This window comes from Barbatula barbatula (assembly GCF_947034865.1).
Source record: "Barbatula barbatula genome assembly, chromosome: 23".
Lineage (NCBI taxonomy): Eukaryota > Metazoa > Chordata > Actinopteri > Cypriniformes > Nemacheilidae > Barbatula > Barbatula barbatula.
In genome coordinates, this window is record NC_136786.1 from 13,209,367 (window position 1) to 13,237,232 (window position 27,866).

At 38.9% G+C, this 27,866-nt stretch overlaps 1 protein-coding gene across 1 annotated transcript in view; it reads right to left on the reverse strand.

Moving 5' to 3' along the window:
* The window catches only part of LOC306889027 (contactin-associated protein-like 2), a 116,188-nt gene extending 110,583 nt beyond the window's left edge, over positions 1-5,605 (reverse strand). The window contains exon 1 of the mRNA XM_079447682.1: positions 5,173-5,605. Coding sequence (XP_079303808.1) covers positions 5,173-5,260 — 88 coding nt within the window. The 5' untranslated portion in view covers positions 5,261-5,605. The remainder of the gene's footprint in view (positions 1-5,172) is intronic.
* Between the last annotated feature and the right edge of the window lie 22,261 nt (positions 5,606-27,866).

Below are 27,866 nucleotides of genomic sequence, written 5' to 3' on the forward strand. Positions count from 1 at the left end.
AATCTTTAAGAATCCTTTGACTAGACTGGTCAGAACTGAACTAATGAGATTACATTGCTATGGTACATACGGCGCCTGGCAAATGTTTACAATTGCGTTTTTTGGCCAAAAGAATGTCATTTTTGTACTTGTACTTATAGTTGACATAACACATTACACTCAGATAAAAGAATTTGAATGTGACAAATCAATCTTTGCGTAAAAAGCACTTAAAATAGTAACAAGTAACAGCACATCCATTTTATCACTCTGTTACTGTTTTTAATTTTGGTGTATGACCATCAGTGGAAAAGTGCTTCTCTTTATTACTGGCCTGCTTTAAAAGAGACCGCAGCGAGATAACACAAAGTACAGCAGCCGCTGTGCTATTAGATGAAAAGCTCACTTTTGTGTCTCCAGCCTTTAGTCATAACAGTGTCTCCCCTGCCTGGAGGAAAGAGAGAGAAATCGTGTGCATGTATGTCTGCGTGTGTTCAGATGCTTGTATACGTGTGGGAGTAAGGCAGAGAAAGAAAAAAATAGTATGTGTATATATACAAGAGACTGTCAGACAGAGAACAAGAGGAAAATGGAGCAGAGCAAGAAATGAATGTATGTCATTCAAGGTATAGTCTCCCGTAGAATTTATCACCGCTTTCTTCGGCCAAGGCCGGCCCAAGCGGCCATATTGACTGACAGGTAAAGCAACCAATCACGTTTCATTATGTTAAGAGGCGTGGAAATGTCACTGCAGTGTACATTCACAAACGTGTCACAAGTTAACAGCAACAAAATGATTATAAGTTTACGCATACTTTTAAGTATTAAGCGTTTTGTTGATCGTGATGAACTTATTCTTATAGGAACTGTTAAAAATAAGACATCTTACTTTATAGATCAGACTTTGTGTTGTGTGCAGGCTGGTCGTTAAAGAACGCGACACGCTGGTCTCCTGGAAATCCTGTGAAATTCAAGATCAAATGCAGCGTCGAACATTCTGAAGTGTTTCCAGAAAAGCTCGCCTTATGCATCAGACGTTTGGCCAACGGTGATGCTGAGACTGTTCAAGGTACCATAGGCTTGAAAGTAGTTTTTGTCTTTGTCATACAGACACAGCTTGGGACCAGTAAAGGAAATATTTTACATGTCAAATGCTTACAAAGGTGTTTAACAGGGGACTCATGGTGGTACTAAAGGCGGTCTGCCAATTATGATTTAGGGGAAACGTTAAAAAATATTTTTTAAATCTTAGAGGGATGATTCACTCATAAATTTAAAATCTGTCATCACTGACTTTCATCTGCAGAACACAAAACAAGATATTTTTAAGAATGTTTGTGACCGAACAATGACAGTACCAATTCACTTCGATTGTACGGACAAAAAACAAATCCAAGTTTATTATAAACATTCTACAAAATATCTTCTTTTGTGTTCTGCGGAAGAAAGAAAGTCATGCAGGTTTGAAATGACAAGAGGGTGAGGAAATAATGACCTTCATTTTTGGGTGAACTATCACTATAATTAATAGTCTTTCCCATGTTCGAATGCATAAATCAAATATAAAAATTTAAATTCTATTGAAAAAAATCGATTCTGAAACAAGGTCTCTCAAAATAAAATAAAAAATCATCCATCAACTAAGATTCTCCCATTATCATCAGACCCAATCCGGGGAATGTATCAGATCTTAAACACCAAGATAAATAACAATGCAAACACAAAATGAAAGCACCAGTTTAATTCAGCTTGTAGCAGCAACAGCAGATACAGAGAGACAAGTGGGTGGTATATAACCAATGACATGACATACGGTTACCTTTCTTTGGAGACATTTATCAAAGAGAGCTAATTCAAGCCCTGTCTTGACTGTTCAGTAAACCGCCTCACGTATGCTAACATTTCTGATTATTCTTTAACAACATAATTGTTGTTACCCGCCCAAACTTCATTTTTTAATGTCAAATGTATTTAGAGCAACCAAACAAACAACCCATTTCCTAAAGACGCTGTAAAAAGGTCAGTTCGACCTTCTGGTCCTGTGCAGAAACTTGTGTCGATTATTTAAAAGACAAACGGACTGGCGAGACAGCTCTTCCTAAATTTCAAACCCAAAAGGGTACATTTTGAGAGAATCTCTGCGCCTCTGCTAAGACAAATGTTGTCATTACAGCACAGCGCTGCATTCAGGTTGTTGTGTGGGTTCCCCTAATACCCAATTTACCTACAGAAATTAAGTGAATTAATCTTTCAGAAACAACCTGAACGGAACTACATCCGCAATCATTTGTTTTTAAGTGGAAAAGCAGTGGTAATTGTCAAAACAAAGAAACCTTATTATTGAATTTATCCCTCATTCGTATTTCTGGACAACAAATGGTACATGTACAGAACATCTAAGCATGCATACTAGCACCTACACAGACTTGCTTCATCAATGTGTTTTGTAAGGACAAGCTGATTTTCTTGAACTCAGGTGACCACACATTTCATCCTGAGACAGCGCTCTTGTTTATCAAGGGGTGTGCTATGCTATACCGGACCAGTGGGTTTCATTTCAATGTTTTTCCACTGTTGCACTGCACAGTAGTGGTCTACATCTTAATTGCTATGCTTCTTGCACATCCTTTGTTTCTATCGAACAAATAATAGAGGGATTTCGTTGATTATGAATAACAATAGTCTTTAGTTCCAAGTAATTGCTGCTTAATTATGGAATAGGAGTGTTGCGGCAAAATGCGGCGTAAAAGCATTTGTTAATGTGATTTTAAACTTGCTTCTGGAAAATAAAAGTAAGGCTGTCAAAGAATAACATTTTGACAAGACTGCGTGTTTTAAAAAGGCCTTTTAACACTTTTTTATTGCTGTCACAATACCATCTTCCTATGTGGTGTCCCTAATCCCTTGGCAGCTTCTAATAAGCGTCTACACTGAAGAAAATGCACAGTGGCATGTTCACATTCCACTAAAATAACTTTACTCCTGATCAGGTCATTGAGCTGTCACTACGACTCTCTATAATCGCTACCGAGACAACAAGCCTCGTTGGTCATGTGGGGGATATAATTAAGAAAACTGCACTAATATCTTTCTTTGTCCAGACTAATTATTATACAAAGAATGTGATTTTGGTCCTTAAGAATACCGTACTGAAACTACATATTCAGATGCCGTTAAAAATAATGATGAAACGACTTCTCATTTCATGTCTCTGCAACTCTGTCCGACCCGTGCAGATGTACTTTTTCTTTTTAATCAGACTCATGAGAACTTCAGGAAGATGGATGTTTATATCAAATGCTCCAGTAGTCCTAGCTAACAACGAGAGTAAGAGATTTAAAAGCCTCCGCAACTCAATTAACATTAACAAACTTTATCTCAAAGCTCCATCCATCTGTCAGAGAATTAACAATTTAGCTATCTTAACAGCTCAGGTTCTCTCCCACGTACAGTCACGGGGCTGGAAAATTGTCCATAAGTAAACAATCTGTTGATGAATTGTTGTTCTGCACTTTTGGCCACGTTTCTTCAAGTGGGTTTTGGCTGCTTCTAAATTTGGTCCATTAAATAAGTGACTATTCCAGGCTTCTAATCGTATTATTCCTGGCCACCTATAACCTATAATCACCGCTTTCACCATTTGCATGTGTGTAAAAACAATTAAAAGTGTTTAAACGTGTGCTACATTCAATTTTAATTATTGATTGTAATTCATAACTTTTATGGGAAAATTTGGACTATGTCGTGCTTTGGGCTTTGATGCAGCACAAACATGGGTTTCATATTATAAGACATTCCATCTAATTATTTATAACAACTAGTCCCTCCTTGACTGTATTGATTTTGCCATGCAAACTCTCTGCAAGGCAATTAGCCAAGTAATTAAATTACACTGTAAAAAAATTACTTACTGTAGATTTACATTTATTTAATTTACTGGCAACAGTCTGTTCATAGATAAATGATGATAAAACATTAACATGTCTTTATCCTTACAGAAATAAAAAATATAAAATTACAGCCTCATGCAAAGCATTCTGTGAACCAAAAGTAAAAATAAAACAGTGAAAGGTTTGTTTGAATTTCTGGTCCCTAATGCTTTGCATGAGGCTGTCATTTTTTACCTTTTTATGTAAAGATAAAGACTTGTAAATGCCTAAAGTTTATTTATCTTTGAACAAACTGTTGCCAGTAAATTAAATAAATGTCAATCTAAAGTAAGTTACTGGCAACTAGCTGCATAACTACAGAAAAAAACGTTTACAGCGTATATGTACAGTATAAATAATGTTTAAAATGTATTTATCTTATAAAAATGTTTAGTAGCCTTATTGTTAAGACAAAAAAAGCTGATGAGTAAGCTGTTCACCAATAAGTTACAGTCGATTTTTAAAATAACTTAACACTTAATATTTAAATTTGTATGTGCGCTTAAGGTGCCATAATTCATGATCAAAACTGTTAACCACAACATGACGTCACCATGTGTGATTCTACAGCTGGAATTTAAAAGGTTCCTAAGATGTGAAATAGATGTAATTTTGTGAAACAGTCCTTAAGTTGGCGCCACACTACCACAAACAGAGTTATACTTCACTTCTAAAGCATTCCGCACATGCAGAACGCTGTTTACCCTATGCCATGCCACATCTTTTCATGAGGCAGATAGACACATGTTTAAGACTTCAACGGAACGGGTAAAGCGTCGATGCTTACGCGCAGTTCTGCAGAAGAGCCGGCGGCTGGGTTTCAGCTTTCTCAACAAACCATCCATAAAAGCGCAAGCTCAAAAATCGACTTCCGACGTGCTGTGAGATGGACGCTTAACGTCAAAAATTAATGCCAAGGTATCTGCAAGTCTTTTCGGGATTGGTGCAGCAGAAATGCATTTGGAATGTCATGTACAGAACACCACCTAAATAGTTTGTATTTTGTCTCAATTGTGTCATTTGTATCATCTCAAATTGTTACTACGGTTGGTCGTGTTATGTTAAAACCAATACAATAGCAATGCATTAAACACAACCTTTATGCAACTTAAATTATAGCCAAATCTTACAATTGCTCGAGTACATTCCGCTCTAGTTGCGCACACCAGCGTGTCAGCTCCACTGCCGTGGCACTTCGGCTCTCTTAATGCACTAACATTACAAAACAGACACGAAACGCTTCACAGTTTCAACTACAACTTACGGGATGATGGAAAAGCTGCCTGAGAGATGCTGATGTGGCTAAAAATCCACAGCAAGAGCTTCAATCCAGTCCCGGCGGGTGGCTGCATCTTCAAGTAAATCGCGCTGCTGAGATGTAAGCGGAGACGCGCGGGTCTTGACAGTTACTTTTCCTCCTCGTGCCACAGCCAGCGAGCGCTGTCCGGAAGAGCGGATCCAAAGAGCGAAGCCTCTAAATGGGGGAGACGCCGCACTACGACGCTTCTCAGCAGTGTTGATATACACTATGTTAGAGCAACAATCGGGCTCTCGAGCAATAAAACACTTTACAGGAGGACTTTAATGCAGTATTTCAAGCCATATCGTTGCGTGGAGCGAAGCGAAGCTATCCGCGTTGTGCGTAATGGTTGTTTCGCGGAGGTCGCTGTCCAGGTGCTGAAGTTACTACATACAGCGCTCGCTTGTCCCACAGTCTTGCTCATATAAATAGAGAACCCCTTGTCTTTGCGATGGTACATTCCACGAAACGGTGGAGCAACCCTCGCGGGACAGGGGCGCATTGCTTTGAGCGCCTTCTTATGGGCAGCAGAGAATAGATGACACTTTGAATAAGAGCTCTTTTGCTTTTACGTTTTTGGAGGAAGACTAATAATTGACAGTTTTTCGAACAAGGAGTTCACTGAAATTTCTAGGGTGGTCACGCAAGATGTTTTAGAATATTAAAATTATTTTAAAAATAGCAAAAAATGTTAAGGCTGTTTATTAACATGTTCTCATCACAGTCCTTACTGAGACAGCATGCCCGTAATGTGCATTCAATAAACTTTTTCCTAAGTTTTTATAAGCAAGACGTTATTAAATGTCCAACACCAAATATTCACATGGTTATCTGAAGCACTATCTAGTTGATGTCTATATTAAAAGTTTTTTCCGTCTGTATTATTGAACTATATTGACATTTTTTGCATTTGGCAGACAATGTTATCCATAGCGACTTACATTGCATTATACTGTACATTTGCTTCTGATAAATGCAATCCCTGGGATTGAACCAATGACCTTGGCGTTGCTAGCGCAATGCTCTAACCCAGGGGTCTTCAACTACTTTTCTTTGAGGTCCAGATTTCAAAAGTATAAACAGGTTGCAGTCCAGTTTCTCTTCTGTTCTTCTGTTATTTTGTTCCTTTTGTACTGTTTTTTGCTACTTCTTATAGGTCATGTAATGGTCAAATTTATAAAAGTATTTGGTTAAATTAATGAAAGTCAAAAACGCTTATACATGCAGCACAAGATTAATCCCTGCCCCTTGACGCTAAACAGTTTTTTTGTAAAGGGAATCAATTGATCTGTGCAAGAAACTGACCACTATTATCGCATCTTTGGGTAAATTACAATCGCATTCATGTGCCCCACGCACTGAGAAGAGCAGATCATTTGAAGAGTCAGTTCTGGAGGGAGATGAACAGCTATTTTCATAAATATAGCTTTTCATACATTATGAATGCAGTAATTAAAACAACATTGTTTTCCCTTTTTCTGAGACAACAGTTCACATGGTGTAGTACTCTTCCTGCAGTTACTTTCAAGGGCACTAGATGCGTTTTGGAATGAACGTGGCTGTGAATTGCAGATTATAACATTGCAAATAACATCAAGTTGACTAGGCCACCAGTTGACTAGCCCTGCTCTAAGCATTGAGCTACAGGAAAGCATATGTAAACGTTTTTAACCTTGCGACATCCGCCTAAACATGCAGCATATTGTCATATGTGGAATAAAGGTTTGGCGCTTTGATTATGGTCCTGAAACTATCATCTCAGCAGAGTACAGGAGAAACACCATCTGTGCAAAGCGAGAGGGGGACAGCATCTACTTCCACTTTTCTTCTGGTTCTCTCCTATCAAAAACAGAAGCAGGGAAAAACAGCACGTCTCATCCCTCTGTCGCCGAGCAGGTGTTTTCTGTAATAACTTCAGCATGAAGATAAACATTTGCTTTGCACAGCATAAACAGGCAAAATAAAGCAAGCAAACCCAAGGCATGCATACAACGCGTTTTGTAATGAAGATTGTTGTACTTTCAAAAGTTTTAGCACATATCTAGGGATGATTCATTTAACGCTAGACAGATTAGAGTTATAAGTCAAAAAAGAAATAAATCCTTCCGAGTAGCACAAGCAGTGGATTTCAGTAATTTAAGTATTCCTGTATTGCATCACCAAACTTGCAGATATATTACACTAGAATTATGAATAAGGAAATCACTAATGCATCTGTTGGGTATGACTTGAAGACTCACATAGATCAAAGAGCCTTTTAGATCAAGGATTACAATACGAACCCTTTGAAAACAAAAGCATGCCATATTGATATTAATGTCATTAGCAACTAACTTTCTGCAAAATCAAAACGTACAAGGTATATTTAATAGGCTGGGTTCTTTTGATCTCAGTTTATAACTCTTTTTGTATTCTACTACACAAATTAGAAAAATCCTTAATTAACATTCCAATGATCACACGCCTTTATTCATAGTTCTTTCAACTTTAAAAGGCTGCTGTTTCTTATATTCAAATCAGGGGCCACTCATATAAATCAGAGCTGAAAATGAAATCTGATTGCAAAGGTAGAAACGCTAATGTCATGGAATTATAAATCTTGAATAGATGGACTCTTTGTGACCTAAGTGCTGGACAAATGTCTCAGAAAAATGGAACTATCTGAATTGCAGTGGTGAGCGTATTCATTTGCCCGGCTGAGAGAATAATTGGTTCCTGAAATATTGCATAAGCATAATTAACCAAGGAGACCAGGACAAAGAAGACCTGTTAGGTGATAATACCTCATCTCAGAGCTCAATGGTATTTCAGCAAATGTATTATGTCTTTAAGACCATTACAACTGCAGAACAGACTAAACATTATAAAATCAACATTGATCTGAGTTAATGGTGTACATCTCCCAGGATCCCATGGTACATTTACATCATTTTCACTGTAATTGAAAATACTGTAACAGGCAAAAAGAGGTGATGGTAAATTACACTTTTCCAGTAAACTTAAGACAACAGTAAAGATAGTGTACCTTTTTCTATCAGTCATTCAATTGACACCAGGATCTTGTGAGAATCTTGTGGACACTCCTTCCTTTGATATCGGGTCAGTATTCGCACCCTTGCAGTTCATAACCTTAGAAACATGTGAGGCCATCAGAGCTGACATGAAAGATCTTCTTTCTCAAGCCCTGACTCCTTAAATCTTTTTTATTTTCTTCAAAGAGATCATACAAGAAGTCAGGACCAAGTTAAACTTTGTTCTTTTTGGAGTTGTACTTTTCCCCACACACATCCAAATCATGAATCTAATTTATGAGCAAAATCGGAAGTTTGCGAAGTGCAATGTGAATATGTGAATGCAGTCACGTTTCAAGCACGCGATCCCGAATACAATCCATCACTTTTGGGAATATTGGCCGGAATTAATGCACACAAATCTATGAAACGTTAATTGTAATTATGAAATTGTTTATTTACTACATTTAATAAACAATTCCGGTTTGTTTCTGATCGGCGATAGATACCTTCCGTCTGGGAGCAACAACGTGTCAAGCAGTGAAGAGAGGTTAGGCCTACGTAACAGCCATTTGAGAAGTGAGAAAGCGTTTAGCATATGACATAATCCTTGTTCGACGTGATCCGACAGGCAGATGACATCAAAGTACCGCGAGAACGGTTCGAAAGAAAACCTTTTATGGTTTTTGGAATCTCTCGCAGTACTTTGATGTAATACGCTGATCATTCTGCGCAGCGAAGCAGTCAAGCACAGGGCGAATTTCTCTCGAAGGTGATCACTTATGCCCTACTTAGTCCTAATGGCGAACTAGTTGAAGTGAGTGAGCACGTTGAAAGGAACTCACTTGGAAAAGAAAACCCAAACATTGCCAACCGCTTTAAAAAAGAAGAAGATGATGAAAACCCAAACTTCACTCATAATTCGGAAAGTAGGACACCACGCAACCTACATCTGATGTTTTAAAGGCAAAAGGTTTGTTATCATATTTTTTAATTCAGTTTATTTGCGTAGCACATTAAGACTGCTTTATATGATATATTGTGTTTTGTTTTCAGATAAAATTAGCCAGAAATACTTTGTTTTGTTATCATTAAATGTTCATACTGTGGGGATCCACAAGGAAAGAGACATTCACCAAGGGACTGTTCCTTTAAGGGGGTGTGTTTTGTGTTTGTTATGAAGTTCCGGGTTTACCGGTGTGTAGTAGTTTACTCTGACTCGCTGTTCGATTTATTGTTTTAAGTGGAGAGTAAAGTTGACTCGACGCATCTCTGTCTCCTGTCTCCTTATTTATCACACCCCACAATACTGTAATATTTTTATGGGTATTTTATGGTTGCAGTGGTGTTTTTCTCTTCTCCAACAATCTCGCCAAGAATAGCCATGTTTTATCTCCTGGGCTGCTCTACTCTTGTTTGGGTTGTTTACATCTTATTACATTGGGTTCAGATGAGGGGGCAAGCATGTTTGTCTTTGAAATGAGAGGTTTCAAAAGGCATTTGAGTGGAACGGCATTACCCAAAAAGGCTGCGGTCTGATTGGAGCATAGTGTGCGCCGGGCATTCCTGGCCTTTAAATATCACACTAGTGAGTGCCACGCTTGTTATTTCCACGTCTCTGATGCTAGCGAGCTTTTCAAGGTTGCTCTACTGGTGCCTTGATAAACATGAAAAAACATACAGATATCCAGCTCATTAGACCACCAATGATTGCTCATTCTTTCTTTTGGGTCTTGCAGAGGAACAAAGCTTCCATTCATGACTTTCCTTTCAATGTTTGTTTGCGTACAATTTTCAAATAACCATAATAACCATATTATTGGATGTTTATGTGCAGAAATAACAGGTGTCTGTTGTGGCCTAGGGGTCTGTTGTGGCCTGAGGGTTAGAGCGTTGGGCTTGTGATCAGAAGGTTGCTGGTTCAAATCCCAGTGCCAGCAGGTCATGACTGACGGGCCCTTGAGCAAGGCACCTTACCCCTGATTGCTCTGCAGTAGTGTGTCACCGTAAAAAACTACTTGTAAGTCGCTTTGGATAAAAGCGTCTGCCAAATGAATAAATGTAAATGTAGAAATATTTAGATGATAGCTGGTTTCTAACTGGTCCAAGCATTTTATTTTTCTGGTCCGAGGTTAGTCTTGGAAACCATCTAAACTATGTCTTACAAACAGCTAACCTAAACAGGATTTGGATAAATACTGAGAGGTTTTATAGATTCATGTGTCAAAAACAACACTGTATCTTAAGCTAGTGTGTTTTCATTGTGGGATTTGTGCTGCCAAAAAGCAACAGGGTTAAAGTAAAGTAAGCTGGGGTTTACATTAGTGTGAACCAAAAGCAACAACATTCTCTGTGGAGAATAGCCTGTTGCCTATTGTGGTCCTCAGATCATTATGATTTATTTGCCATAAGAGCACTTTTGCTGTTTATCGAGTGCATTTGTCATAAATCTGGATTTAAAGACACAAACATGCTCACATTCAGAAACTCTTATTGGCATTGTGTCTTTGTGGGTGTTTAATATGTATGTAAGCCTTGGTATTTACTAGAATTGACCTTACCCATGAGACAAGCGATTAATTTCAAGTTAAAAAGACAGACATTTGGTCTGTGTTCTGTCATTTAAATCCCTTCTGGAGCATTTGGTTTTTCTCATTTAATACTAAAAGCCAAAACAGCTATTTGACCTGTAACCTTACAGCTCATTTGTGATTTGTTAAGCAACAGCCAGGTCAGTTATTCGTACATTTATTGGTCAAACTAACCAAAAAGGAAAGCATCTATATACTTTCACATCAAGTCCCAGCGAAATAAAAAAAGACTTTTCCTATTTTATAGTCACTGTCCATCTTAAATAACAGAAGTTAGATGGCTTAGTTGATCTGTTAACTCCTCCCCTTCAACTGTCAATCTGCTCCAAGTTATACATCCAATAGCTGTTTTTATACAGCCAATCAAATTGCAGGGAAAAAACAAGCCACGCCCAAACAAAATTATCATTCGAAATTCTGTTTCACTCGGAAATGCGTCAAAATATGGAAGTAAACACTATGGCAACTTCCGGTTCACTGGGACTTCCTTGGCAAGGAATAAATAAGTTAGCGTGTCTGTGATAACCTTATTGAAAGTAGGAGGCGACCGTCCCCCATACATCATTTTCTGGTGTGACACAATTACTAAAGATCCACAGATTTCATGGTGCATCTCTTCCACCCTTCATTGTCAGCTAGACAGCTAGACACCCTCAAATTTATTCAGCCCTTTTGTCATTAAAGGAACAAGTTTGATTTACTGCCCATTCTTAACCAATAAGAGGCAATTGTGTGGATGGTGGCCTGCTCATTTGGAGTCATATATTGATTTGTTTGTATATTGCTCTTTGTGGCGAGCAGGGCGGGACGAGTGCCGCGAGGTAAAGGCGCGAGGCCGGTCACATGAGTGGTAATGAGCGTCAGCTGTGCGTGTACCGGTCTCGCATCTCTCACGGAGGAGCTCCGGAAGCATAAGAGAGGAGCGACAACAGGGAAGTGGGAGAGAAGACCAGGCCTGGACTTTTTTTTTATTATGTTTGTATTTTAAGTTTGTTTTGTTTGTTTGTTTGTTTATTTAATTAATTAAAGTTGTTGTACGTTCGCCGGTTCCCGCCTTCTTCCTTCCTTTTATTGAACTTGTTACACTCTTGAAGAGGGATATCTCATAGCTCACATTGTTTTAATATTGATCAAGCATCATATTGCATAGGTCACAATAACGCTCACACTAGCTTTAACTAGCTCTATAGGTCTTGAAACAGATACTTACTTGAAACATTATTTTAGCCATTTCAGTCCACGAAGTCAACCATAGTGCTGTCTGTTTTCAATGACATAGTCTTAAATTGATGTTGAGTTTTGTGGCACTTCACTGTAAACTAAAACTCTGTGATGTAATGGGAGTCAACAGAACTCAGGTATGAGTTGTATGTGTGGAGAAAGAAAAATGTCTGATGACAGATTTTGTTTTATTCTTGATTTTTATTAGAAAATTTGCTGCGCACCATATTTTATTTTCACCTAACATGAGGGAAAATGGCCACCAGGAATTGATACCTATTTATACGGCTAATTTGTATAAATTTGTACGATGTGAATCAAGGTGTTGGAAATGCTTTTTGTACAGAATCATTATAGATAACACAAATAGGCTTGGAAACATTCATTCATCTGGTTCTGATAGTAGTATAGTTTTGGTCATAAAATACAGTGCTAATGAAGTTCCAAACCTTTCACAAACACATATTTCTCGCTTGTCAGGACAGTGGACAGATGGACCGAAGGCAGATGTTCCAATTTAATTGCATCAGTGAGTAAACTTGACAACCAAGACAATGAAAATATTAAATTGGAATGGAGAGATAGATATTTTGCAACAGTGTATTTTCTTCAAAAAGCTTTGGAGACAACATTTACATTTACATTTAGTCATTTAGCAGACGCTTTTATCCAAAGCGACTTACAAAGAGTTCGGGGAGCAATAAGCGATATGTCATAAGCAATAGCATTAACCCTTGGTTGGTCATTTTAAACTACAGATGACACTAGGATTAACCCTGCCTGGGTGAAGCAACGTTTTACATTGACTATCCCAAAACTATATCAGACCTGTTTATGGTGCCAGCCTGAAATTACTTGCCAACAGACAGCCAACCATAAACTTTGTCAGTGCTATTTAAATTCATTAACAGTTGCAGAAAGTTTTATTTTTAATGTCTTAAGGACCCATCTTTGGTATTCTCAGAAGGCTTAAAGGGATATATAATTTACCCATCCTTGTGTCATTTCAAACCTGTGTGACTTTCTTCTGCGGAACACAAAAGATATTTTGAAGAACGTGGTTAACAACATTGGACCCTATTGACGTTCGTTTAACATAGACAAAACCACTAAGACATTTCTTAAAAATCTTAATTGTATGCAGGTTTTTATATGCAGGTTTTGAATGAAATGAGGGTGAATAAGTGATAACAGAATTTCTATTTCCGTGTGAACTATCACTTTAAAATCGAGATGACAAGAGGTAGGAAAGCAGTTTGCATGCTCCATGCATACTGAAGCCGTTTGTACAATCAATGCTTTTCACCTCACTAATAACTCAAGGTTTGCTAAGGTACAGTCTAACTAACCTTCAATAAAGTATGAACGGCATGATTTCAAGTTTGAAAAGCTCAAGATTTTACAATCCCCCAATACACAACAGGTACAGTATTTGACAATGGCAACACTGAAGAAGAGCACAGAACTGCAAGGTGCCTCAATTTATCTCTTCCGAGAATTGCTATGTTGATGGTTCATGTATAATTTTCCCGAGGAACAGACAAGCAATATTCAGCATATCACTCTAAGTATGCCGTGTTTACTCTGTGGTGTCAGGTGAGGCAAGGGCCGTGTTTCTTTCTCTTTACTGATAGATTGAAACATGATTAATAGCTTTCCTCTGTATGTGAACAACTGAGTTTCTTTTCTGGTACCACTGAGGGACTAAACATTTTCACTGATTTGTTGAGGGCATCATCAACATCTGCATCATTACCATCTGGTAATTTGTACACGTGAAACTGCATATTCTTGAGGGATTTACTGTCTGTGACTGATCCTTATGATAATGCATAATGTACATATTTTGACCCTATTTAATCTTGTTCATCCTGTTCAAACATATTAAAATGCATTGTTAAAGGCATAGATAATGGTATCTCAGGATATATCTCCTACAGTAATTGTGTGTGACAGCTTGGTGCTTTGTGTATTTCTTCCAACTGGAATCTGTTTGAAAAATATTTTACAGAGAAATCCAACAACCAGATGGGATCTTAAATCATAAGAGCTGCCAAAAGAATTTGCTGAAGGAATTCTGAGAATATATAGTTTGGTCGTGTTTCAAATTTTGGCAGACATTTATTTAAAATAAACACAATTTAGTAAATAAATACAAATGACTAAATGAATAAACATAGCACTCAAAATGACATTAAAGAAGTTAAATTAGGGACTATAATATAAGATGCAAGTCTGTTGTTTCAAGTAAATATACACTGTAAATGCAAGTGAAATGTACAGATCAAACGGTCTCTATCAATCATAAGGTAATATGTCAAGCCTGTGGGCCTATCTTGCATTCTTATCCAGTACAGCTATTGCATAATATAAAACACAGTATTAATACACAGTACAGTGTATACAGTGTATACGGTAAACAGGAAACAGGTGTTGAAAATGAAAAGCAATTACAGAACAAATATGGTTTTCTATGTATTTATATCTGATAATATAACATCTGGGTTCATGGTTGACTTCTAAAAGCACATTCTGTAATGTTTGGGTTTTTACACTGCATCAAAATGTTCTAAAAAACGGTCACAGATATGAGTCTGGCAAAGCTTGAAGGCTTTGGATGTGATCTCACGGCCTAAAAACTGTACAATAGAGCCTGCCGTTCCATGTCATATGAAAACTAAACTGATGTAAGCCAAACTATTCAAATGTGGGTTGATATAGTGAGTGCATTTTGTGATAATGAGGACCATTTTAAATCTTGACCAAACAATTGTATCGCCATTAGGGACGCTGATAAAGAGAGCAGGAGACAGCATCATCCAGCACTTAAACATTACTGAGCTTGTGGGAACAATTAAGTCCTATTAAATATACTTCAATGAGTATTGAGCCCAGCATGCTCCATTCATCCTTTACCACAAGAGAGATTTATTTAGAGTGGCTCCATCACCCTGCTAGCTTCAGTTGCCCAGCTTACCAATTGTGAAAGGGCCAAAAAGATTTTAATGTAAAGGACACCTATCTGTAAGGGTCCAATGTTTCAATCAGCGTCTGTGTCAGATGTTGCATGACCTGTGGTGCGTGATGGTCGAGAAGCACTTTTTTATCAGACTTATCTTGATAGCCTATAAACTCATAAATCTTACACTTCAAAACACAAGCAGCAGACTGTTTACCTAATGCTCCGTAAAGAAACTTCCACAAAACTTCATTAAAAAGTTTAATTGTCCTCTTTAAGTTTAAGGTCTAAACGTGGCAGTTGGTTTATGGACATGATCTTTGAAAACTGAGAGTCCTCAAAAATGTTCCTGTTGAAGTTGAAATCGAACAAATGAAAGCAAATATTTATTTAAACAGGAAAACTGCATTTGTTTTTGATTATCAAAGTACAAAAACTAACAAAATCTGGAGAATGAGACAGAAGGAGGGGAGTAAAATGGGATGGAAGAAAATCCATTTCTAAACATTCCACGGTAACAAGGCGAGCTGGCCATCACCCAAAGGTTCTCATTATAGGCATCAGTGAGCTAGGTATTTAATAACTGTCTAGTCTAGCAGATCTTCACCATCACACAGAGTGAAGGTAAATAGAAATTGGCAGTCTATAGTAAGACTGCTTAGCATATCTGTCGGGAGAACCTTCTCCAGAGGTTCAGTTTTAATTGTTGTTTCTTTATCCCTGTATCAATTAAAACAATCAACAAGAATGTCCTAATTAGAAAAGCAATTGCACAAGCATAGGTTTGAGACTGAGAGACCTGCATATTTAAAATCATTTCCGTATTGAATATCTGGGTTTATCAAAACTGTTTACAATGTAGTACATCTTCGAACATATATTCCTTCTCTTAAGAATAAAGGTGCTTCACAGTGCCATATAAGAACCTGTTTTGTCTAAATGGTTCCATAAAGAACCTTTAAGATCCGAAGAACCTTTCTGTTTATTTTAAGTATAAATGGGTTCTTCAGATTATAAAAGATAAGAAAGAGATGGTTCTTTAAAGAACCTTTGACTGATGAGAAATGGTTCCTCTATTCCATCGCTGTGAAGAACCTTTTGAGCACCTTTATTTTAAAAAGTGTAGCTTCTCCCTTTGGACGCACGCATAGACTACAGTCAAACTACTATGATAAAAAAGTATATATTTAAACATTTCATTACACTGTTATGTTTCTTGAATGTAATAAACAGGTAAGTAAAATAAATTTATATAAAAAAATATGTAAACTGGTAATATATTAAATCATTTAATATACAGTATTGCATACTTTTTTGTAGTTTGTATTGTAAGTTTTCTTCTCCTTTTTATATATTTATATTTGTTTCCATATTGTCTTGGTGGGATTGGGGTAGTGTGGGGGAATAATGTTTCTGTTCTCCTGTATCTGTATCCTTTCCTTGTTATGAACGTTTATATACAGATATTTAAATTGTAAATATATTACAAAACGGTTTGTATTTTTCTATGTATTTATCCTTCATGCCAGCAGATGCCAAGAACCCACTCTCACAAATGTGCATAATCACAGGGAGCAGTAATGTCTTTACAAAGTAATTTGCCAGGGCAGGATACTCAACACATGCAAGTCAATTTTGCCCCAGTAGAAATGTCATTGACACTTTCTCACTCCAGAAATAGCAGAGTGTGGCAGAGAATGCATAGTGATTTCAATTCATTTGTAAACGCAGAATGCATGGTGCTCATTTTAGACTCTATAGCACAGGTTCATCTCACAGTAATTCCTTTGGTTAACCCCAGTAATTTCTTACACTATGTTATTGGGGTTAAAGTGGCACAGCTATCACAAAAACGACAACAGCATCCATATGAGAGATTATTTTTCACCTGTGACTGATGGGGCACACAGGTGCTCTACTGGGCTTGGAAGACAGTTCACATTTGCTGAACTAAAATGGTTCAAAGGCCACATCCAGTAATCTCCAAAGGACAGAGCCTGAAGCATCCTGGCTCTGCCCTTGTTCTCATGGCAGAGCAGCCGGCATGGAAGCAGTACAGAGTCACTTTACACTAGCGATTTTCCAGTTTGTGTGCAGGATGGCTCTGACTGCAGAAAAAAAATGTGAGGCAGGGTGAGTGAGCGAGTGAGTGAGCTATTTTTTTACATTAAGGTGTGATATTGATAAAATCTTGACTAAAACATTCCATTACGACTTACACAGGTAAATTATGCAGCAGAATACAATGCATCAAACCTGAAATTGTGAAACATAAAAAAACATTTGAAAGACAGGAGCTCCAGACTTGGCATAAACTTCAAAAAGCTTCATGAGTGAAGAAAAGCACTTTGTAAGCTAAATTGGAAGCATTTGTCTGAATCGAGAACAGCAGAATTTCTTCACATTGTCTGTATTGCTTGTGGATACGTAACCTTCATAAGACTGCTTTATTTTACTTTTATTTTATTTGCAAATGGATTTTTTTCTAAGACCCACTTTTGCACTACCAAACTACACATATAGGATGTTTTTGAGGCCATAAGTGCAAATGCTTTATTAACCAAAGATCTAAAAAAGAGAAAAATAATAATTTATCTCTCCTCTAACTCCCAACAGTGCACTAACTGTATTAAAAGTTTTCATAAAACACCAAAAGAGGAAAACTAAGGAAAAGTATAATATTCAGACTATGATAAATTTGAAGGCTGCACTTTTTCGTCAGAGGATGACTGGCCCGTGAACCTGTTTAATTGAACACAGAGCTCTGGCCTGGATGTTGCTCGCCACTGAAGCGATAAGCTGAGCCGCATCAAAGAGACGACTGTTTTTACGCAGAGAGGATGAGAAATGTTTCTGTTGCAAGATGCTGGTGACAGCACCCTGCTCCTGAGCTCGACTGTATACAATACCTGAGGATGACAAAGAGAGGAGAAATTACAAAAAAAAAACACATCCCCTGAGCAGTGAGGAAAAGTTAGTCTATTCTTTTTAGAACTGTAAAAATATTATTTTGATAGATTTAATTACATGAGATGTTTTTTCAGAGTTTATTATTTAGTTAAATATTAAAAGCTTTTATTTTAGATCTCAAAAAAGAATGGTCATTGAGAAGAATGCTAATTCAAAGTTTTTAAGGTTTATACAAACTTCCAATACTGCCACAATTGTTCTCTGTGAAAAGTGCCTCTCAAAGGCATCATCTGTTTGAGTATACTGCCCGCTCTTTCCTCAGTCCTCTCTCTCTCTTTGTCTCTTTCTTAATCTTAAACCCTCCCCACTCTCAATTCCTGTCTTGAAATCAATTCTGGATCGCACAATCAACCAACTATAGAAGTTGCTTTACCCACAAATACATTCATAATCAATTAGACATTTGTGCTTCACGAATGTCTAGCCGCTCTAAAAGAATTGTAACCATGGAGACCAGACTCCATATTCCATTCCCATCCATATGAACAAGGATGCATGCAGCCTCATGAAAAGACAGAGAATACATGACCATTTCAAGCTCTGCGCTATACTGAATGATACCATGGTTAAAAAGTGTCTTTAATCATTTGAATATGCATATCCAGCGATTTGTTCATGTCTATGTTTACAGAAAATCCTTGGTAAACTTATGTAATATTTATAATGAATGTTCATTTGATAATCTTTATTCATTTTTCATATGATGATTGGGTTACATCGCCCCATAGTAAAACAGCAGGGAGATTTCAAATAAAATAAACGCCTAGAAAGAGTCTTTTGTTTTAGGATATGTTTGGAATTCTTAGAAATTGTTTATTTTTCCAGTAAAACTATCTTTAATATCATGAAATGTCTGTTTTTGTTGATACTTTATTCATTCACTTTTAGTTGGTTTTATTCCGCTTCTTGTTTTTTTCACCCTCTCACCTGTCTTCATTTTAAAGTAATTGTTCACTTTCAACATACATTTTCATGATAATTTACTCACCCTGTTGCCATCCAAGATGTTTATGTATTTTATTCTTTAGTCGAAAAGAAATGAAGGTTTTTGATGAAAACATTCCAGTATTATTCTCCATATAGTGGTCTTCAATGCACTCCAAACGGTTGTAGGTCAAAATGACAGGTTCAGTGCAGTTTTAAAGGGCTTTACATTTACATTTAGTCATTTAGCAGACGCTTTTATCCAAAGCGACTTACAGATGAGGAAACATTGGAAGCTATTATAACAACATAGGCAACAAAATACATAAGTGCATCAAACTAGTCCATTAAAGCCTAGCACAGTATACAAAGCTAAGAATAGTGAGGTTAGTAAGTGGTTTTATTTTTTTATTTTTTATTTTTTTTAAAGAAGGAAAGGGAAGAGAATTAGGATAAATCAATCAGCGAAGTGTTGACGGAAGAGATGCGTTGTTAGCTGTTTTTTAAATATGGCAACCGAGTCTGCTGATCTTGTAGCAGCTGGTAGATCATTCCACCAATGTGGAACAGATCCAGAGAAGGTACGGGAGAGTGACTTTTTTCCTTTTTGGGATGGTACCACTAGTCGTTGTTCCTTTGCAGACCGCAGTGATCTGGCAGGAACATAGATCTGCATTAGCGAGCTTTAAACGATACCAGACGATGAATAAGGGTCTTATCTAGCGAAACATTGTCTAAAAATATGTATATGCTTTATAAATACAAATGCTCGCCACGCTCACGATCTCTCTTAATACGTAATTACGTTGAAAAGGTCACGCTTGGTGTTGGTAGAGCAGGGCGAAAAAATCCATCTCATCTTCTCCTCCAAGTTCAAAATGGTCCGACGTGGTTGTTTTAACTACCTTTTTTGTAAACGGCATTTGACGTAGTATTTGCATGTTCAACTTGTAAACACTGACACGGTACTTCCGCCTACGCCAAGCTTGTTTTAAGAGTTAAAGGATAGAAGTTAATAGCTAGTTTCCAATCAATGTAATATGTTTCTCATGTATAAAAAACCTAAGGAATATTATTAACCACATTAAAAATCTAATGTCCTGTATATTGATGTAAATATGTTGTTCATATTGTTCTATGGACCTCATATCAGTATCTTCACCATGCCCAAGATTACACTTTTATCATGTCTCTATGGCTTGAAATGAACATGGACATTTTTGCTCATTTCAATTTAAGTTTAAAGTCTTAAGCGAGGTGGACAGAAAGGATTTATCTGTCTGGAAATGTGCAGGTGTCCTGGTTTCCCTTTAGTTCACCTTGGCATCTCACTTTTTGATTTATGTTCAAAACTACCCAGTGTCAAGTGAGTGAGCTTCTGGCGCTCATGTCAATGAAATCAAGAAAAAAAGTTGCCGAACAGATGTTGAATCTCATATTGTGAACAAACTCCAAAGAATAATAAAAACCTCCACTGACGTGTGACGAATGAACACCGAAACCCATGAGGGTCATTGTGTGTTTGATCGCTGCATAGCCTATATTTCGCTCTTGAAATTCTTATGCAAAAATCGCCTTCATCTGAAAAGACATTGTAACATTTTGCAACAGATTCTGTAAATTATTTTGAGACCTTGAATATAGCTCAAAGGGTGGTGAGAATAGATCACCCATGAATGAGAAGAATTGCTTTGATCTTTAAAGACTCTAAACACGCACACACATAGTTAAGTTCCGGATTCTATTTCAGATCATTGCCACTATACCGCAAATATAGTTGTCTGATTGACAGTTGTTAATGTTAAACCAAAGTCTCACACATAATGTCCGCTCAGATTATTTAAAGCGACTTGGTATGTGACAGGTGGGATGACTCATTTCTAACCCTTCAAATGGGCTAAAATGTAAAGCACAGTTTAATAAAGGAGATCAAACTAAATACTTCCACAAGTCTCTGTGAATCTGTCATTTTCACAGCGTTATTGGGAGTGTCATAATAACGTTTATTTATAAAATATCGTTTAGTGCGGTCAAGGGCTTTGATAACCTTGGATAATTCCACATCTGTTCTTTTGTGCTATGGTGTAATTTGCACTACAATGAAAAGCATTATTCTTCAATCAATACCAAATTTTCTTGTTTCTTCAGGTAGAACAGACGAGATCTCCTGCGTGTCATTTTTATTGAGGGTTATCTGGCACTGTTTGTCCTATGCAAATGCATGATTTATTTGCGAGCTTTAACAGCGCATTGCCGTGACAGTGCAGCGGCCTGCATCCTGGATTAAAATTGACAGCAGTTCATTAATTTTGATGCACCTCAGCATGTGTGGTCGCTTTTCTCTATGCTTTTATTGCATTAGCCATAGAGTACTGTACACCAGAATTGTAGAATGTAAGCATATCACAAGAGCAAGCAAAGGAGCCTAAGACAAATATGATAAAACATCTGTTTCAAAAACAGTGTGATTGATATAAGTGAACTTCACATATAGGTTTACATACATAAAGTTAATGGAGTATATGATTTTATGCGGGGACAAACTTAATCGCTGAAAACTTTTGCTGTATGTACAACTATCCATTTAAGTGCCTCTCTGCTTTTATAAATGGCGTTTCATCTCCACCATGCCTTTTTTAATAAATGATGAGATGGCAAACTTCAGAATCATCCAACAAGAATGTAGTCTCATGAACTAGAACTAAAACATATCCAGGTACAATCATTAGGGCTATAAATGTTCACCAGAGAATCCTCCTAGAAGCATCGCTTCGTCACCTAATTCAAGTAAGAATTAAAGAATGGAATTACATAAAAATGAAAGCATCCGGACACAAAATGATACGTGTAATGTTTCAATCGTCTCCAAAATGGACAACAAGCAAACAGGAACAGGATCGAGCACCATTCATAAATGCAGAATGTCTGTATGTTTACACAGGATAGAAAATTTGACAAGCATTCACTGACCCTCTCCACAACAGCTCAACTCACCCTGAGGAAGTAAGAGGGGGCACACCAGGAAAAAGAGCAGAGCTTTTAGAGGGAAAAACGGAGTTGGTAGGCTTGCTCAGTACACGCTATGAATTATTGAGAAAGAAAAATATGTGTTGGGTGGATGGAATGGGAGATGTGTAGTATTAGTATTTTGCCCTTATTTTCCCTCTAGCTTGTTACAAGCAATTGTCCGACCAATTTGTCATTCTGCCCAAAACGTCTCCTACAGCGAATGCTGACGAGAAATAGAGGCAAGAGGTGTAGAGATGAATCTCAACCCTGAACTTCCTGCCCATACCTCACGTTTCATTTAACAAATGATAAACAAAACTAACTTGACTCCGTATTGAGCTCCTGTCCGGATGCTCAAATACTTTTAAAGTTGTCAATTACAGACTTTGTTCACACTGAACAGAAATCTGATTTGGGTTTCAAATCTTGACTGGCTGTCTCTCCTTCTGCCAAAAGTGATGCAACCTGACAATCTGGATCAGATAGATAAAACAGGTGCTAGTAATAAAAAGAGACTTTTGTCATATAGGAAATCCGACATCAGTCACAATGCTCACAACTTGCATATGACGATTATGATCTCAATTCAGCAGTAAAAATCACGTCGCAAGATGTTAACAATGGTCCAGCAGCAGCACATCAGGTTTAATTTTTTTATCTCACAAATATAATTAAATCTTTAACATTTTGATTCATAATTGTTCTGTTGGTTGTATTGTGTTTAAATGTATGTGCAGTGTTTATTAAACCGAAAGCGTTGCACCAGCATTGTAGGATATCGAGAATATGAAAGCTTTTCTAAACGTCATTCTTTAAATATTTGAATATATTGATATGTAGTCATTTTAAATGTTTTCACTCCATAGCATGTCAAGTAGTACACATTAGTACTAGTGTCTACGGCAGTTCACGTCAAAACACAATGAAAATTAATATCTTTAATCACAAACATTTACATCAGGAGTAAATTAGTACAAAACTCTAACATCCTCTGGGTAAACGTTTTCCTTCTAAAAAGTACAAAGTCATCATCGTCTAAATCTGACTATGTGAACAAAGTATTAGATTAGCAGCTCTATGACGTCAAATCTGTTCTGACATTCGCACCTCAAGCACCTATTTCAGTTCTTAGCAGCCTTGTGTAAGCATCTGTTATGCACGATTATAAAAAGTAATTATTTAGAGCACTGAACAACACTGTTTGTGTGAATTACACAAATGTCATTGCAGTTTCTTAAGTAGTGATATTTGAAAGCTGCATGTACCAAGTCTCATCAGGTTGACAGGTTGGCATTATAACAATTCAACAATTTACATTATTACATTTATGCTAGAAATACTATTAATGTATTGTAAGTCAATTGAAGATTTTCGTATTTCTTTAAACAAATTTGTTGTGTTCATGAGTAATGTGCAATGTTACTATTTGTGTATACTATTTGTAAATAGTAATGCTGTGCTGTTGTCCCGTGATGAGACGTGACTTACGTACGGAGAAAGAAGAAAGTTGAGTAAAGAAAGTTACGGATTCACTACTCTCGTGTGGCCTGTATTATTCTTAAATCATCTTGATCACATCCCAAAATTATAAATGGTTTGATTCACTCATCAACAGTCTTGTGAGGAAAGAGCAAGTTGCAATACATGTTAGTCCAGTAAGTCTATAGATTATAGAAGAAGCAAAGCAATGGTTTTGTCCCTGCTTTGGGCAAGCTTCCTTGTTATTCCACTGCAGATGGTCAGTGTCCATTTGAAAGAGCGATGTCTAAAGAAAAAGCGTTATAATGAGATTTTTTTACAGCTTCAGGCCATGAGCTATTGGTTGATCAGTGGCAATCAACAAAAGCTGATGCATTACTGTTATTTTCCTTGACTTTGATCATACAACCGCTATAAATCTCAGAGAGAAACAATCGGTGTTGTAATCATGCCATCTTAAGACCTTTTATTGTATAAGGAGTAAGAGAAACAGAGATTAATGGCCCCAGCCTGCCATTTATATCTATATGCCTCTGTTATTTACAAAGGTCTAGGGGTGGTTTCTACAATAATGAAAGGAAAGTTCATTTTAATAGATCGCAGGCTAAATCATCACAGCGATATTTCCGTGAGGAGAGGAGTTGTTGGTGGATTTTACAGAGAGGATTGTTTACACTTTGGCAACCTGACAAAGTACATTTAGCTCAAATTGTATTGAAAAATATTGAACAAATGAGATATAATTTGATGAACCAAGCTAGTGATGTGATTCTGAGAACACACGTAAACCCAGATGTGAGAAACCCATCCATTATAAGAGCTAATTGGTGTTTATTTATGTTTATCATGATTTTAAACATACAAGGTGTCCATTTTGAAACCCGAATCACAAAACTTGCGATGCTGCTGCTACTGGATGCCGGTGTTATTGTGATTTAATCACATGTTGCGGTTCTCAATAACACCCTGCACCATCCATTTCTGATGAGCTTTCAAGCTCCAACAGACTGCTGCACTCACAGGTTTTAAGCCAAATGTCATTTCACTCTGCAACAGTTTGCTGGTAAGCCTACTTATTAAATCAAATGGGAAAGACATCTCAATTCGAGCCAGCAGTGCTCCGACGGTATTCAAATGTTATTGCTTATCACAAGCAATAAATAGATCACAAGGAAATGCGACTGGTTAATTCAAGAGGGCTCTTATAATGCATTGCTAGTTTTCCTTCAATGAGTTATATTTTACGAACGATCAGATTGTTTAGGTAGTTGTTTTAACATTAGCAGATCAACACAGGAATATTATTGGCAGCGCATGTTTGTGTAGCTCTGTCGACATGTGGGGGTAATTATAAGGTTGTTCAGTCGGTGTTGTGACAGACCCATAATGACTGAGTCAGACAAGTCGAACTGCAGACAGACTGATTGCCTTTTTCCTCTCCATCAGGACCCTGTTAGGAAAACACCTGCCAAATAGCCAATCACAGGGTTTTAACTTTAAGATTGAAAATCTAGGATTAAGCATATACATGCAGCCGAAAAGGAAAATATTATATTGTGCGAGATAGGTGCGTACGTCATTTTTTATCCGACTAGGATCTTGCTTTGGAACACCCAAGGGCCCAGATAAGCATTTATGAGATAAAAGTATAAAACTGCATTCAACAATGTAAGTTTAACATTCAGTTGCATTAAAACGTGTTCATCGCCTAAAATGAGAAAAATGCAGCCTATTGTGGTTTTGAAGAAGTTTGAACATGGTAATTTATCATGTTCTCCAAAATACAAAATGAAAAATGCTATGTGCTCCACTTTGTGAGTCACTGGGGTTCTAAAGATAAAAAGTAATTTCAGTTTACACATCCTGCCTTTGGATTTAGTAAAATACCACAGATTATGCCTTAAATTTATAATGTTATGATGGATAGTCTGTTTTCAGGTGTTTTTCTTCAAATCTTTGTCATGAATTCTCTTTGAGCATCCATTTATTATGTTGTTTTATTTGCTCAAATGCAATGAGCATATATAAATATTAACAATATATTGAATTCATTAAAAAATGTTACAGTGTTTGTGCAGATAAGCGAAGAAAACAAGACTGAAAACGTATAAAATGAAACACAAACTCGGGTTTGAGTACCAGAGTGACCCTAGGAGCTATGTTGTCGGGGGCTATATGCCCCTGGTAGGGTCTCCCAAGGCAAACAGGTCTTAGGCGATGGGTCAGACTAAGAGTGGTTCAAAAATCCCTTATGATGTTAAATACACCAAGGACCGTGACGTCGCCCGGTATGGCGCAACCGGAGCACCACCCTGGAGCCAGGCCCAGGGTCGGTGCTCGTATGCGAGCGCCTGGTGGCCGGGTCTTTCCCCACGGGGTCCGGCCGGGCTCAGCCCGAAGGAGCGACGTGGGGCCGCCTTCCCGTGGGCTCACCATGTGCGGGAGGGACCATAGGGGGTTGGTGCATAGTGGATCGGGCGGCAGTCGGAGGAGAGTGCCTCGACAGCCCGATCCCTGGATACGGAAGCTAGCTCTAGGGAAGTGGAACGTCACCTCGCTGGCGGGGAAGGAGCCTGAGATGGTGCGTGAAGTTGAGAGGTTCCGACTAGAGATAGTCGGGATCACATCTATGCATGGCTTGGGCTCTGGAACCACACGAGAGAGATGATGGACACTTCACCACTCTGGAGTTGCCCATGGTGAGAGGCGGCGGGCTGGTGTGGGTTTGCTTATAGCCCCCCAGCTCTCCCGCCATGTGTTGGAGTTTACCCCGGTGAAAGAGAGGGTCGTTTCCCTGAGCCTACGGGTCGGGGTTAGGTCTCTCACTGTTGTCTGTGCCTACGGGCCGAACGGCAGTGCAGAGTACCCGACCTTCTTGGAGTCGTCCTACTGGGGGACTTCAACGCCCATGTGGGCAACGACAGTGACACCTGGAGGGGCGTGATTGGGAGGAACGGCCCCCCTGATCTGAACCCGAGCGGTGTTCAGTTATTGGACTTCTGTGCTAGTCACAGTTTGTCTATAACGAACACCATGTTCAAGCATAAGGGTGTCCATCAGTGCACGTGGCACCAGGACACCCTAGGCCGCAGGTCGATGATCGACTTTGTGGTCGTTTCATCTGACCTACGACCATATGTTTTGGACACTCGGGTTAAGAGAGGGGCGGAGCTGTCAAGTGATCACCACCTGGTGGTGAGTTGGATCCGATGGCGAGAGAGGAAGCTGGACAGACTCGGCAGACCCAAATGTACTGTAAGGGTCTGCTGGGAACACCTGGCCGAGTCTCCTGTCAGAGAGATCTTTAAATCCCACCTCCGGCAGAGCTTCAACCAGATCCCGAGGGAGGCTGGAGACATTGAGTCCGAGTGGACCATGTTCTCCACCTCCATTTTCAAAGCGGCCGCTCGGAGCTGTGGCCGTAAGGTCTCCGGTGCCTGTCGAGGCGGGAATCCCCGAACCCGGTGGTGGACACCGGAAGTAAGGGAAACCCGCCAAGCTGAAGAAGGAGTCCTATCGGGCCTGGTTGGCTTGTGGGACTTCTGAGGCAGCTGACGGGTACCGGCAGGCCAAGCGGACTGCTGCCTGGGTGGTTATGGAGGCAAAAACTCGGGCCTGGGAGGAGTTTGGTGAGGCCATGGAGAAGGACTATCGACTGGCCTCGAAGAGATTCTGGCAAACCGTCTGGCGCCTCAGGAGAGGGAAACAGTGCCCTACCAACGCTGTTTACAGTGGAGGTGGGAAGCTGTTGACCTCAACTGGGGATGTCGTCGGACGGTGGAAGGAGTACTTCGAGGATCTCCTCAATCCCACCGTCACGTCTTCCATTGAGGAAGCAGAGGCTGAGGGCTCAGAGGTGGACTCGTCCATCACCCAAGCCGAAGTCACTGAGGTAGTCAAGAAACTCCTCGGTTGCAAGGCTCCGGGGGTGGATGAGATTCGCCCTGAGTACCTCAAGTCTCTGGATGTTGTGGGGCTGTCTTGTCTGACACGCCTCTGCAGCATCGCGTGGAGATCGGGGACAGTGCCTCTGGGATGGCAGAGCGGGGTGGTGGTCCGTCTTTTTAAGAAGGGGGACCGGAGGGTGTGTTCCAACTACAGGGGGATCACACTTCTCAGCCTTCCCGGGAAAGTCTATGCCAGGGTACTGGAGAGGAGAATACGGCCGATAGTAGAACCTCGGATTCAGGAGGAACAGTGTGGTTTTCATCCAGGCCGTGGAACGCTGGACCAGCTCTACACCCTCTACAGGGTGCTGGAGGATTCATGGGAGTTTGCTCAACCAATCCACATGTGTTTTGTGGATTTGGAGAAGGCATTCGACTGTGTCCCTCGCAGCATCCTGTGGAGGGTGCTTCGGGAGTATGGGGTCTGTGGTCCTTTGCTAAGGGCTGTCAGGTCCCTGTACGACCGAAGCAGGAGCTTGGTTCGCATTGCCGGCAGTAAGTCGGGCTTGTTCCCAGTGCATGTCGGACTCCGGCAGGGCTGCCCTTT